We start from the raw sequence: 12,520 nt of genomic DNA, 5'->3' as shown, positions 1-12,520 counted from the left end.
TGCGATTGAAAATGAGCAGCCGCTTCTTTGGTCTACTTCACCGAGTATATTATACTTCATATATTTGGGCCTGCTGCAGCATTTTATGTACTCAAGCAGAACTTCAGATGGATTTTTTAGTTTTCTTTTCCTCTGTTATTGATTGCAGAATTTTAGAGTTTATAACTCTTAAGATTTGATAGAACTCTAAAATATAAGCTCTGATTTTCTCAGAATGTTACCACTGAAGTCTACCAAGATATTTGTCTTAAATTTGAAGATAATCTGGATTTGACCGATAGCAAATGCAGGTCTGTGTTAGTGAATGTGGTTCCTTGTTTATAAGTATTTTTTGCCATGACAAACTTTCTCTGTCTTTCTAGAGTGAGCGAGAGAAAATTTTGGAATACAAGAGACAAGTGCAAAATTTGGTGAATAAGTCTAAGAAGATTGTCCAGCTAAAGCCACGGAACCCTGATTACAAGAGCAATAAGCCAATCATTCTCAAGGCTCTGTGTGACTACAAACAAGATCTGGTAAGAATCATGCTATTGATTAATTACTCAATCGTTGATCGGATATATTTTAGATTTATTGGCAATCCCATCCCAAGCACCTGAGGCAGGCTACTGTGTAGCTTCAGCTAAAATCTGCTTAAAATGGACCAAATGTATTGGATGATAAATAATCTGTTCTAGTTTCTTTTTTACTGCAGCTGCTAAGCAGGTGCTCAGGTAGAAATGTCTTCAAATGTTTCCAAAGATGCATTTGAACTCCATTCAGATCTATTGCTTGGTATAGCCCTCGTAGGACTATGCCATTCCTGAAGGTTGGGGAAACTGCATGCTTGAATGAAGTATGATGTATTCTAAGCGCTACAGAGAACACCCTGTGATTGACCCATCAAATGGTAGATTACGGTGTTCTGCATCACACCGCTGAGCACAGAGGGCAACCCCAGCATATTGCAGTAGTTTAGCCTAACAATTTTTACATGAGGTTATTTTATGCATGTTAATAGGAATGCATGCCAACCTCAGTCCCGTACATCTAGGTATCCAAGCCTTTTTTATATGTGTATTCAGACCTATGACTAAAAGTTGTCTAGTCCTAGGGAGGATTCCAACTAATTACAGCAACTGAAAACTACATCATAAGTATTTACATTGTCCCAGTGTGTTAATGCCTACAATTGTTTTTTCCTTCCTTTTCCATAGAAAACCATGCGCAAAGGAGACGAGTGCATTTTGAAAGACAACAGCGAACGTAGCAAGTGGCATGTGACTGGGCCAGGAGGAGTCGATATGCTGGTGCCATCTGTCAGTCTCATTATCCCTCCCCCTAATCCATTAGCTGTGGATCTGGCGACTAAGTGAGTTATTCATAAAACCTGAAGCCATATTGCTTGAAAAAAAGTGTGAGTTCTTCCCTGGCTCTGTATGTTGTGTATCTTTGATTGGGTCAGAAAAGAGCCCAGTTGCGTATAACAGTGTGACTGGGTGGACTCTGTGCACCCATCTATATATTATTTAAGGAACTCAAGGCCAGCGAGCAAAAATTTAATTTTGTGTTTTGAGTGGGAAGTGCTGACTGTGAGCAAGTCTGTAGGGAAAGGGGAACCTCTAGGTGTTGTGGGACTCCAACTCCCATCATCCAGGAGCGTTTGCCATGTTGGGTGATGGGAATGAGTGTTCAAGAACAGCTGGAGGACCAGACGTTCTCCATCCCTGCTATAGAAGGTCAGTCTCCATTGTGTTGCAACAAGAAACCTTTCTAGAGGGTGGGCTTTCCCCACCCCTCAAGAGCCCATTTTGCAGCCTATCTCCCAGATTCTAAGCAAAGCTAATTCTGACTGGAAACAAAATTTTTGGTTTCATTTAATTCAGATTCATTTTAATTTGTGGTTATTCAGTACAGGCTAAATACGAATCGGGTTCTTTCATATTTATTTATGTATTCTTTTGGGTTAAATGAGGTCACAGCATTAGTTGAATGTATCCAATATGGTATCCAACACACTTTAGCCCTGCAGCACCTAGTTTAGGAATCACTGCACAAGGAGCAAACTTATAGCTCTCAATGTGCCGCATCGAAAAAAGTCCACATTTATATTGAAAACATTTGCATTTTCGTATTTGGGGTTTTGAGCCCTTATCTGCTCAGGACGCTCGTCTTCTGGTTGACTAGGAGACACTGATGTTGCTTTTCGAACCTGAGTTAACACATTCATTGCCGTTTAGGATTGAACAATACTATGAGGCCATTATGGCTCTCTGGAATCAACTCTACATCAACATGAAAAGCCTGGTGTCTTGGCATTACTGCATGATTGACATTGAGAAGATAAAGGCTCTGACTATTGCTAAGGTGGGTGTTGAAATGACTTCTATAAAGTTTGACCAGGAGCTGTCATAGTCTTCGCAAATGTGCACTTTTCCTAACTTTTGAGCACATATATAAGAAGACTTGGGTATATGCGTTCTAGACTTTACAGGGGCTGTCTGCCTTTTCTCAAGCCTTGTTTGTACTGATAACGTGACTGGCAATTCTGCAGTCAACTCTTGCTTTTGCTGACCAAGACTCTCCCTGTTTTCTTTTATTGGCTCATTCCATTGCACGCAACCTTAGGCTCTTCATTCTAACGTAAACCTCTACGGTTAGCTCATTTTGTCATTGTTAATCCTACAAATATAAATAACTCTCCAGAATGCCCCTCTTCTGTAGTCATCATTCCGGAGGATTGCATCAGCTTTCTTTGGCTGTTTTTCCTTAAATTGTTTCTGCCTGTTCATTTCAGCTGAAGACCATGCGCAGAGAAGATTACCAGAGAGTAATAGCTGACCTGGAGATTCATTATCAAGAATTCATCAGGAACAGCCAGGGCTCGGAGATGTTTGCAGATGAGGATAAGAGGAAAATCCAGACTCAGTTCTCCGATGCTCAGAAGCACTACCAAACATTGGTCATCCAGCTGCCAGGCCAACACCAGCAGCGTCCGCAGCAACCAAATCAAGGTCAGAAACCGCACCGTCTGTTGCAGGGTGTAGTCGTGCTTCACCTTGGAAGCCTGCACAACTTGCGACCCACTGAGCCAAATGCAGCCCACCAAGCATGCATGCAGTTCACCAAGGTTGCAGTCAATTGTGTGTCCCTCTTCCATGTCTGGGACTGCAGAAATACAGGAATGTCAAATACATGCTGGGCCAACAGGTACTTGGTGAACTGCATTCAGCCTGACACATAGTAACTTGACAGACAATTAGTCCATGGTGCCTGAGTTTGCTTGTTGTCCTCTTCCCTCCTCACCGCTTCTTCCTTTTGTGTCATGCCTTTTAGACTGAGGGCCGGGTTGCCTTGTTCATTACTGAGTTTATGTAAGCTGCTCTGGGAGGTTCAAATCTAGCTCAGTATGGTCTGTGCTGACTGGCAGGAACCTTAAGGTTTCTGAGACTGTTCTCCTCCAGCCTTACCTGGAGATGCCAGCGACTGAACCTGGGTTCTTTTGTACACAAAGCATGTGATTCACCACTGAACCATAGCCCTTCCCCATAGCTTCCTCATAGGTAGGCCTCCGCTTCACTAAAAGGCTCAATGGGTACACTTAACCAAATAATAGCACACTTGAAGTCTGTGTGTAGGTAATTGGGTGCTGACCACTATAGTCAAGCACATTTTTAATCACCTAGAACAACCTGTGGGTCCCCAGATGTTGTTGAACTACAACTCCCATCACCTCTAGCTAGCAAGGCCAGAGCTCAGGGATGATGGGAGTTGTAGTCCAACAACATCTGGGGACCCACAGGTTGAGAACTGCTGATCTGGAACATGGGTAGGCAAACTAAGGCCTGGGGGCCAGATCCGGCCCAGTCGCCTTCTAAATCTGGCCCACGGATGGTCCGGGAATCAGCGTGTTTTTACATGAGTAGAATGTGTCCTTATATTTAAAATGCATCTCTGGGTTATTTGTGGGCCATAGGAATTTGTTCATTACCCCCCAAAAATATAGTCCACCCCCCCAAGGTCTGAGGGACAGTGGACTGGCCCCCTGCTGAAAAAGTTTGCTGACCCTGATCTAGAACCTCACCTGGCACACGCCCAATCGCTTGCATGTTCTTTTGCCAGGTGATGGGGCAGGAGAAATGAAGGCAGACTTATTTAGCAGTGCATACAAGTTGTTCCCTATCCACAGTGCATTGTTTGCCATGACGTCACACCACCTCGCTTCACAGGGGTTAATTTTCCAAAAACCAAAAACTGACCCACTGGTTGTTTTCCCTTTTTTTCTTTTCTTTTTTTTTAAACCAGTCGTGACAACTGAAGTCACTCACCTGGGCTCATCCCAGCAAGTCCAGAATCAGAAGCAGGAGCTAGAGAAGCATGAAGCCTGGATGCTTATGGAACTCCAGAAGCTTCGTCGCCAGATCGAGAACTGTGAGCTCCGCATGGCGCAGAGAACCATCCTTCAGCCAGACCAAGGGGCCTCCCAGAATTTGTCCGTCAGAATCAATGAATTAGAGGTACGTGTTGATTTGCACTGGACAGGCATAGCATGATTGTGTGTGGTTCAGACTGAATGAAGCCCAACTATCCTGAATCCTCTTGATTCCGTCTTTCTCTACTCTTCATATTCTTAAGAAGCACCAGCAGTGCCAAGATGAATTGATACCACTAGTATAATAACACTGGTGGCATTTGTGGCCAATCTGTTGTGCAGTGAGGTCATGAGAGGATGTCTATCTACGCTAGAGCAAGTATTATAGCAGCTACTAGGAGAGAGACAATAGCTCAGTGGTAGAGAGCCATGGATCAGCTAATACATGACACGAGAGATCTGCCTGAGACCTGGAGGGCAGTTGCCCGTCACTAGAAAATACTGAGATAGATGGACAGAACATTATCACAATAAAACACCCATCAACTCCACTTGTTTATAAGCAGCACAGCACATTTAATATCAGTCAGGGCCACCACTGAGCAGACCCTGCCTCTGTCAGTCCCAACAACTCTTTCTGGCAGACTTTTAAAAAATATGCATTTTATCTCATACAATCAGAATGTCTTAGCTTGCAAAGATGGCCATCTTTCACAGCTGGTGGATCTGGTCCCTGCACAGTATGTGTGTGCAGAGAGCTTGGAAGGATCGTAGAAAGTTTTGGGGGATTTGTACTAGAAGTTGCTTATTATGGGATTGCATACCAAAGAGAAAAGTGTCTGAACATCTCTTTCAGTCCTTTTATTTTCTTAACATTAGCTGAAATACATGGTCTGTGGGCAAGATAGATGATATGTCAATTGCAGGTTGTTAATGTGATCTTAAGAAGGGTGTTAGAGTAAATAACATCTCTCTCTCTCTCTCTCTCTCTCTCTCTCTCTCTCTCAGGGTATACAAAACGATTCTCAGGCAATAGCGGTCGCTCTCAATGGGCAGAAAGATTATCTCCCCAGGTTTAGAGGCTCTGAAAAGTATCTCTATTTGCAGTCTGAAATAAGTACCTTGTTTCAGAAACTGGAAAATATTAATGGGGTCTCTGCTGGTTATTTGGACAGGTAAGGAAACAGACAAGCAGTCCTATGGTTATCCATATTATAGGTGCGCTTTGTTGTTATTCTTTAGTGATTAGTGCTTTTATTTAATCAACTGCATGTTTTAAGGATTTAAATCCAACATACACCCGTAACTATTAATATTTTAAACTAAGGTAACTCTAACCAAGGAGGTCCAACTTCTTCAGCAAAATAAGCTGTACAAAGCAGCATCATTTATGCAGATGCCTAGTTTTCTATACTGTTGTTGACATCCATCCATCTCGAGAGATGATGGGAAAGTGTGCCATTGGGGTGAAGTCAAACTGTAACAACGCCTGCTGTAGTTGTGGAGACTGATAGGAGAGGGACATGTTTTATTGCAGTTGGGGCAGATGAAGGCGTCCAGTTTCGTTTTCTATACATATTCCTCAGTTTGCATGTGGAACAGTTTGTGTGTGGGCTCAAATTTCCTTAGAATCGACTGGCGACCAAAACCAACTTCATAGAGCAATGCTATGCCTATTACTCAGAATTAAGTTCTGCTGTGTCCAGTGGCACTTACTCCCAAGCAATGAGGGGTGGAGAGAAAAGAGACTGAAAGCAAACGATCTTTTCCCAACCCTGCATATGACTTTCTGACGGCATTGTTTTGCTACAGCTTGAATGCGCTGAGGTCCCTGCTCCAGGCAATTCTCCAAACAGAAGATGTGATCCGAGTGTTCGAAGTCAGACTTACAGAAGAGGATACTCTTTCTTTGGACCCAGATAAAGTGGAAGCTTATCGAGCCTGCCTGAAGGTAAGAGAGAGGGTTTTATGTATATATCGGAGATTGAGCCATTAATTGGTTACTTAAAGACTTTGTGCTGTTTTTAAACATAGGGGGGGAAAGCTTAATGTTATAATATATTTGTATATTACGATTCATAATTTGGTCTTGCTTCCATAAATTAACACATTCTATTTCCTATGAAAAAATAATCCAGTTTATGATTGTTTGCGTTCTCTAAATATTGCCAGATATGTTAAGTTTGATCATATGCAACCTATTCTGCCCTTTCTTGCAGCTGTCTGGATTATGCTGTGGTTGTGTTTACTTTCTGGAGAGATCTGGGATACTGAAGATAGATTATTCTGTTGCTTATTTTTTTCCAGAAAATGAAAGGAGACCTTAGTATGAAGAAGTCGCTGCTTAGTACCTTGGAGGCAGAGCTACAGAGGGCTCACCAGGTCCACTCGCAGTCTTGCCAGTCGTATCCTCTCCACGATTTAGATCTTGGAAAGTTCACTGAAAAAGTCGGGCACCTCACAGACCGTTGGCAAAGGGTGGATAAGCAGATTGATGACAGGTTTGTTTGTGATTTCTAAAGAGTAAACTTCAAATCAGGTGTTCAGTAAGCTGTAGACCTTGTGCACACATTGATGCATCTGGCAAAAAACCACACATTTAAAACTTGACTTTCTAGTTCCTGTAATAGTTAAAGGCACCAAGGAGGTCAGCTGAGCCTTGAGAGTGGTTTGCCTTTTTGCTGCTCTAGACTCATAACTCTGTAGCTTTGGGGCTGTGCCAGCTCTTTAGCCATAGTTAAGGAAGTCCAGGATAACATTAGGTATGGTTTGTCAACCAGCTACAGACCTTGGTTGACAAGCAACTTTTAAGAAGAAGAAGACGAAGAAGAGTTTGGATTTGATATCCCGCCTTTCACTCCCTTTAAGGAGTCTCAAAGCGGCTAACATTCTCCTTTCCCTTCCTCCCCCACAACAAACACTCTGTGAGGTGAGTGGGGCTGAGAGACTTCAAAGAAGTGTGACTAGCCCAAGGTTACCCAGCAGCTGCATGTGGAGGAGCGGAGACGCGAACTCGGTTCTCCAGATTAGAAGACTACCGCTCTTAACCACTACACCACACCATACTTAATAAGCCAAAGTTAAGCTGCTGGGCTGAGTTCATACATAACACCAAGTCATTTCTAGACTGAACTGATAAGTGTTTGACTTGAGATCGTAGTAGCTGAAAACGTCCTTCCCTAGGAAACTACAGCTACTTCTATGAAGATTCCAGTTTATATGTTATGTTTAGAATGGAATGTCACACAGAATGTTGGAGGAGGTAACACTTCCCTGACCTTCCAGCAACTGAGTTGCCACTGTTTACGGGAAAGGAGAGGGGTTGAGGTAGAATGCAGGTCAGTGTGGAGCAAACACACTGACAGGAGCGCTGGATTGGCTCTGCCAGTGTGTTTGCACAACTCTGACCTCCCTGCAACTTCACCCTTCACATTCTCCCTCCCGGTAAGCAGCAGCAATTCAGCTGGTGGGAGGTCAGCTGAGTGCCATTGCTTCACCGCGCTATCCACTACTGACTGGTGGCTTTTAAAGCAGAAGGCTTTTATGTTGGCATATGTCAATCTATATTGCAACTGTTGCATGGTATGCAGATTTTGCAGATATTGCATGATGCGTGCATTAACTTGGAGCTTTTTGAAGTAGCAAAGTGGATCTCTTTCTGTTCTTAGGAGGCCATATGCTTTGTGTAGTGGTCCTAGGATTAATTCTGCTTGCAAAGACCTCTATCTCACATCTGGAAGATTGCTTTCAATCATAGTGGGCAGCACTGGGCTGCATAGACTAGTGATGTGAATTAGTTTAAGGCAGCTTCATGTGTTGCTACTTTGTCTTACAGGAGCTGGGATTTAGAAAAACAGGTGAAGCAGCTGAAAACCTATCGGGATCTTTACCAGGCTCTGAATAAATGGATTTGTGATGCCAGGCGCCGGCAGGAAACTATTGAAGCCATGAAGTTGGGAGATGTTAGCACTGTCATGAGATATCTGCAGGAGCAAAAGGTATTGTCTTGCACTCAGTGTTGCAAAGTGTTTCCCCTAAGTAATTTGGCTGATGTGAAACCAACTTAGATTCGGCGAAGTATTAGGAGTTTGTGTCAGAATCCCTGCTAATGTAATAATGATTAAGGGTGCAAGTTATGAGCTTGATGTCCTGATTTCAAATCCCACCTCAGCTAAGCTTGCTTTATACATCTTTGTCACCACAATTGTCTTTTGGGATCACCATGAGAGATATAGTATCATCAGTGGAGTGATTGACAAGTGTTGCCGTTCTCCTGAACCAAAAGACTTGACGGCTAGAAATCTGATAAAATTAATATTGTGGGGTTGTTGTTTTTTGCAGAACTTACATGCTGAAATAACAAGCAAGCGAGACAGAGTGGAAGATGTGATGAAGAATGCAGAGGTGTGCTCAGCTGCAATCAAGGTACTGTTATTTTTGAACATTCCCCTAAGAATATATCTTTTCCTACAAGAGCTTAATCCTGCAAGGCTCCCTTCTCTCTTCTTAATCCTAGACTAAATCCTTCTCACTCTTCACACACTCACATTTCTCAGCACAATAGGCTCAGTTCCTGGGCAAACCAAAGTTTACAAGATACAGACCCACTGACAGCCTCTGTATTTCTGCAAGTGTATCCATGATAGTCTGGCTGGTCCAAAACTTCCAGGGCAAATTTGGAAAAGCACAAATGCTGACAACAAGCTGAGGTGGCTACGCCAAGGGAAAGAAAATACACGCAGGATTATCTTGTGATTTTATTTTTATTTTTGTGTTTCTAGTAGTTCTGTTCAGATTGCAGTACTGAGCATACTTCTAGAAAGCATTTGAAAAAGAAAAAATCAGTGGGTCTTATTCCCAAATCATTCTGTCATACCCCTGTCTGGGTTAATCATGGGGCTGATTTTTGGAAGTTTAAGACATGTCATTTAAACCCCATTGATCTGCTTGTACAATCAATCCTTTTTTGTTGCCTTTCATTCAAAGAGTTTTTAATGCAAGTTGTGGAAAAAAGTTTCTCTACCTTACTTCCAGCATGTCTGGTTTTAAATGCATTTCTTATTCTTTTTAGCAACTACTCTCTCTTCTGACCCTCTACCATACTGATTCTTAAAATCAGGATTTGGGGTTTTATTTATTATCTGTCTGTCTAAAACACACTATTCATTACAAATGCAGTTCCAGAGCAGCTTGCAATTTTAATACATCACACAGAGACTAAAAACAAGGGAGGTATTTACGACCAGCCAGCTAAAATAAACATCAACACTGGCACCAAAATTCCACCAGAAACCTGGGCAGATAACCAGGTCTTCAGCTGGTGTCAAAAGGTTGAAAGAGTAGGTTATTGCCTTCCTGCAGTTCTGAAAATCCAGGTCAGGAGGCATACGGTGGCTGTCTTTACAAAATGAATTGTGTTTTCTTCTCTTCTGCAGGATTATGAACTGCAGGCTGCAGCTTATTGCTCAGGACTGGAGACTTTGCTGAACATCCCCATTAAGCGCAGCATGGTCCAGTCTCCTTCAGGGCTAATTCTGAAAGAGGTAAATGATAATAAAGTGCACTTTCATGATAATTGGTAATGTTCTTGCTTGGTGAAACCAAGTCAGGAGGCGTGCACACAGTTCTGAAGGAAATCTATGGTGTTGTAGCACTGGGCAGGAAGCTGTTTGCTAAACCACACGAGAGACTGGTGTTCCAGAAAAGCACGGGGTGGTGTTTTGGAATGCAGATTGGGGAATTGCATACTTGGTATATATATGACATGTCAGAACCCCTCTGCGATCAAAAGCTGGTGTGTTCTAGCCTAATTTCCCTCCTTGCTGGCTGTTTTTCTGCAGGCAGGGTGGTTTAGGGTGGTGGTTGTTTTTCAAACACAGAGAAGAAGTTAAGCATGACACACTCCCCCCTAGGCTTATACAGTGGTACCTCGGGTTACATACGCTTCAGGTTACAGACTCCGCTAACCCAGAAATAGTACCTCGGGTTAAGAAGATTTGCTTCAGAATGAGAATAGAAATCGTGCTCCCGCGGCGCGGCAGTGGTGCTTCAGGTTAAGAACAGTTTCAGGTTAAGAATAGACCTCCGGAATGAATTAAGTACTTAACCCAAGGTACTACTGTAGTCTAAAGTGGTAAAATCTAGAAAGGGCTGCACCACAGGACGTTCCACTATTTGTAGATCAGCTCTAAATCCATTTCAACTCATTTATACTTATGTCAGGGACATGGGTGGCACTGTAGTGTAAACCACTGAGCCTAGGGCTTGCTGATCGGAAGGTCGGCGGTTCGAATCCCTGTGACAGAGTGAGCTTCCGTTGCTCGGTCCCAGCTCCTGCCAACCTAGCAGTTCGAAAGCACGTCAAAGTGCAAGTAGATAAATAGGTACCGCTCCGGCGGGAAGGTAAATGGCGTTTCCGTGCACTGCTCTGGTTTCACCAGAAGCGGCTTAGTCATGCTGGCCACATGACCAGGAAAAACTGCCTGCGGACAAACGTTGGCTCCCTCGGCCAGTAAAGCGAGATGAGCGCTGCAACCCCAGAGTTGTTTGCAACCTGGACTTAACTGTCAGGGTCATTTGCCTTTACCTTTATACTTAAGTCAGAGTCAATCTAGGATCAGGCTGGCATTTTATTTTAAAATAATAACAACACAAAACCCCAAGCCTGTTGATGCAGACGAAACATAGCGTTTGGGATAGGTTGACAATAGATTGCTTTTCCCTCCCTCTCCATGCAGGCTGCTGAGATCCAGTCTCGTTACATTGAACTTCTTACAAAATCAGGAGACTATTACAAGTTTTTGAGTGAAATGTTAAAGAGCTTGGAAGATTTAAAGGTAATATCCCTCTTCATTTATGTATTGTGAATTGTCAGGTTCCTGGGTGCTTTGTAAATATTTTCGATGCTGTTAATAAGTCCTTCATGCAATAATAAATAACATTCTAAGGCTACACTTCTACAATGGAAACCAAATTTTCTTGCTATACACGGTTCAGCTTTATTAGTCTTAAATTTGAGGCGTGCGTTCAGCAGACTCATACAATACAGCTTTTTGTGGACTAGACCAGTTTAGACTGCAGATAGAGCTGATTCCTTGTTTGAATACTGCTTCCCGTAAAACAAATGCCGCTCCCTGCACATTTAAAAATGGGCATATTAGGAAGATTTTAGAGTAGCTTTCCTGGATATGTTAGTTGTTTAGGTGCATGAGGCTTTTTTCCCCCATGAGGCATCCTTCAAGCAAGTGATGGGCTCATCTGCAGTTTGAAGTTGTAATAGCTTAGAATGAGCTGCTATCAGATGATTTGTTGCCTGTGTAGATTGATTCCTAGTTATTCCTGTTATAGTAGATGCAGGGTGGATAAAAAAAAATTGATTTTTTTTTTTAAATGACAAAAATCGGATTTTTAAAAATTTTAATCAGATTTTTTTATTTAAATTGGATTTTTAAGATAAAATGCTTTTGAGGAAAAAATCTTTCTAAATACAATTTTCTATTTAAGTTACATTATACGCCAAAGGCTGTTCATCAGGAAATAAGGATTTGTTTTAAGTTTTCCATGAAACCTTCATCTGGTTGTAAATATTAAGATTATACCAGCAAGAATGAGTCTTTCTGTAAAAAAAGGATTTAAATCAAGTCTTACTGACTAGTGATTTAAAGCAAGTCTTACTGACTAGTGATTTAAATCAATTTGATTTAAATCAAATCCACCCTGAGTAGATGAGATTTTTCATTTTAGCTTCAGTCGTCACTCCCTCAAGTTCAGGACCCCTGAATTTGGTTTTGCCACCAGCTTTACATAGGGCATAACCTGAATTTAAGCATGGCTTTGGATGCCCAGTCTTGGGCACTGAACACATGAAGCAATAAAAACAGGAAACTGAGAATGCACAGAATAATGTTCAGTTGCCGTTAAGGAACCAGTTTTCCTTCACATATTGAGATCAGCGTGCAGGGCATCCAAGAGGGAGAATAGTATTTAGTGACTGCTGTGAGCATTAGCGTCTTCCCCTCTTTTTCCTTTTTGTATAAAGTAGCCTGTTTGTGGACACCTGGTTTCTGTACAGTTGTTTTCTATTTGGTCCAATATTGGTTCAGACATGATATGTGATCAACGAGTTTCTTTATTTCAAGAAACATTTTATATCATGCCTTTAAAAATGTT

The 12,520-nt window shown here is 42.2% G+C and overlaps 1 protein-coding gene across 3 annotated transcripts in view; it reads left to right on the top strand.

Moving 5' to 3' along the window:
* Positions 1–12,520, top strand: part of DSP (desmoplakin) — a 48,747-nt gene that overhangs the window by 27,622 nt on the left and 8,605 nt on the right. For all 3 annotated transcript variants that reach the window (XM_081014570.1, XM_081014572.1, XM_081014571.1), the window contains exons 11-22: positions 363–515; positions 1,197–1,351; positions 2,220–2,346; positions 2,777–2,993; positions 4,285–4,496; positions 5,360–5,526; positions 6,164–6,302; positions 6,659–6,852; positions 8,187–8,349; positions 8,693–8,776; positions 9,787–9,894; positions 11,089–11,187. In XM_081014570.1, the coding sequence (XP_080870696.1) occupies positions 363–515; positions 1,197–1,351; positions 2,220–2,346; positions 2,777–2,993; positions 4,285–4,496; positions 5,360–5,526; positions 6,164–6,302; positions 6,659–6,852; positions 8,187–8,349; positions 8,693–8,776; positions 9,787–9,894; positions 11,089–11,187 (1,818 nt within the window). The remainder of the gene's footprint in view (positions 1–362; positions 516–1,196; positions 1,352–2,219; positions 2,347–2,776; positions 2,994–4,284; positions 4,497–5,359; positions 5,527–6,163; positions 6,303–6,658; positions 6,853–8,186; positions 8,350–8,692; positions 8,777–9,786; positions 9,895–11,088; positions 11,188–12,520) is intronic.

Source organism: Podarcis pityusensis (assembly GCF_964106645.2).
Source record: "Podarcis pityusensis genome assembly, chromosome: 7".
Taxonomy (NCBI): Eukaryota; Metazoa; Chordata; class Lepidosauria; order Squamata; family Lacertidae; genus Podarcis; species Podarcis pityusensis.
This window is presented reverse-complemented; position numbering and strand designations above follow the sequence as displayed.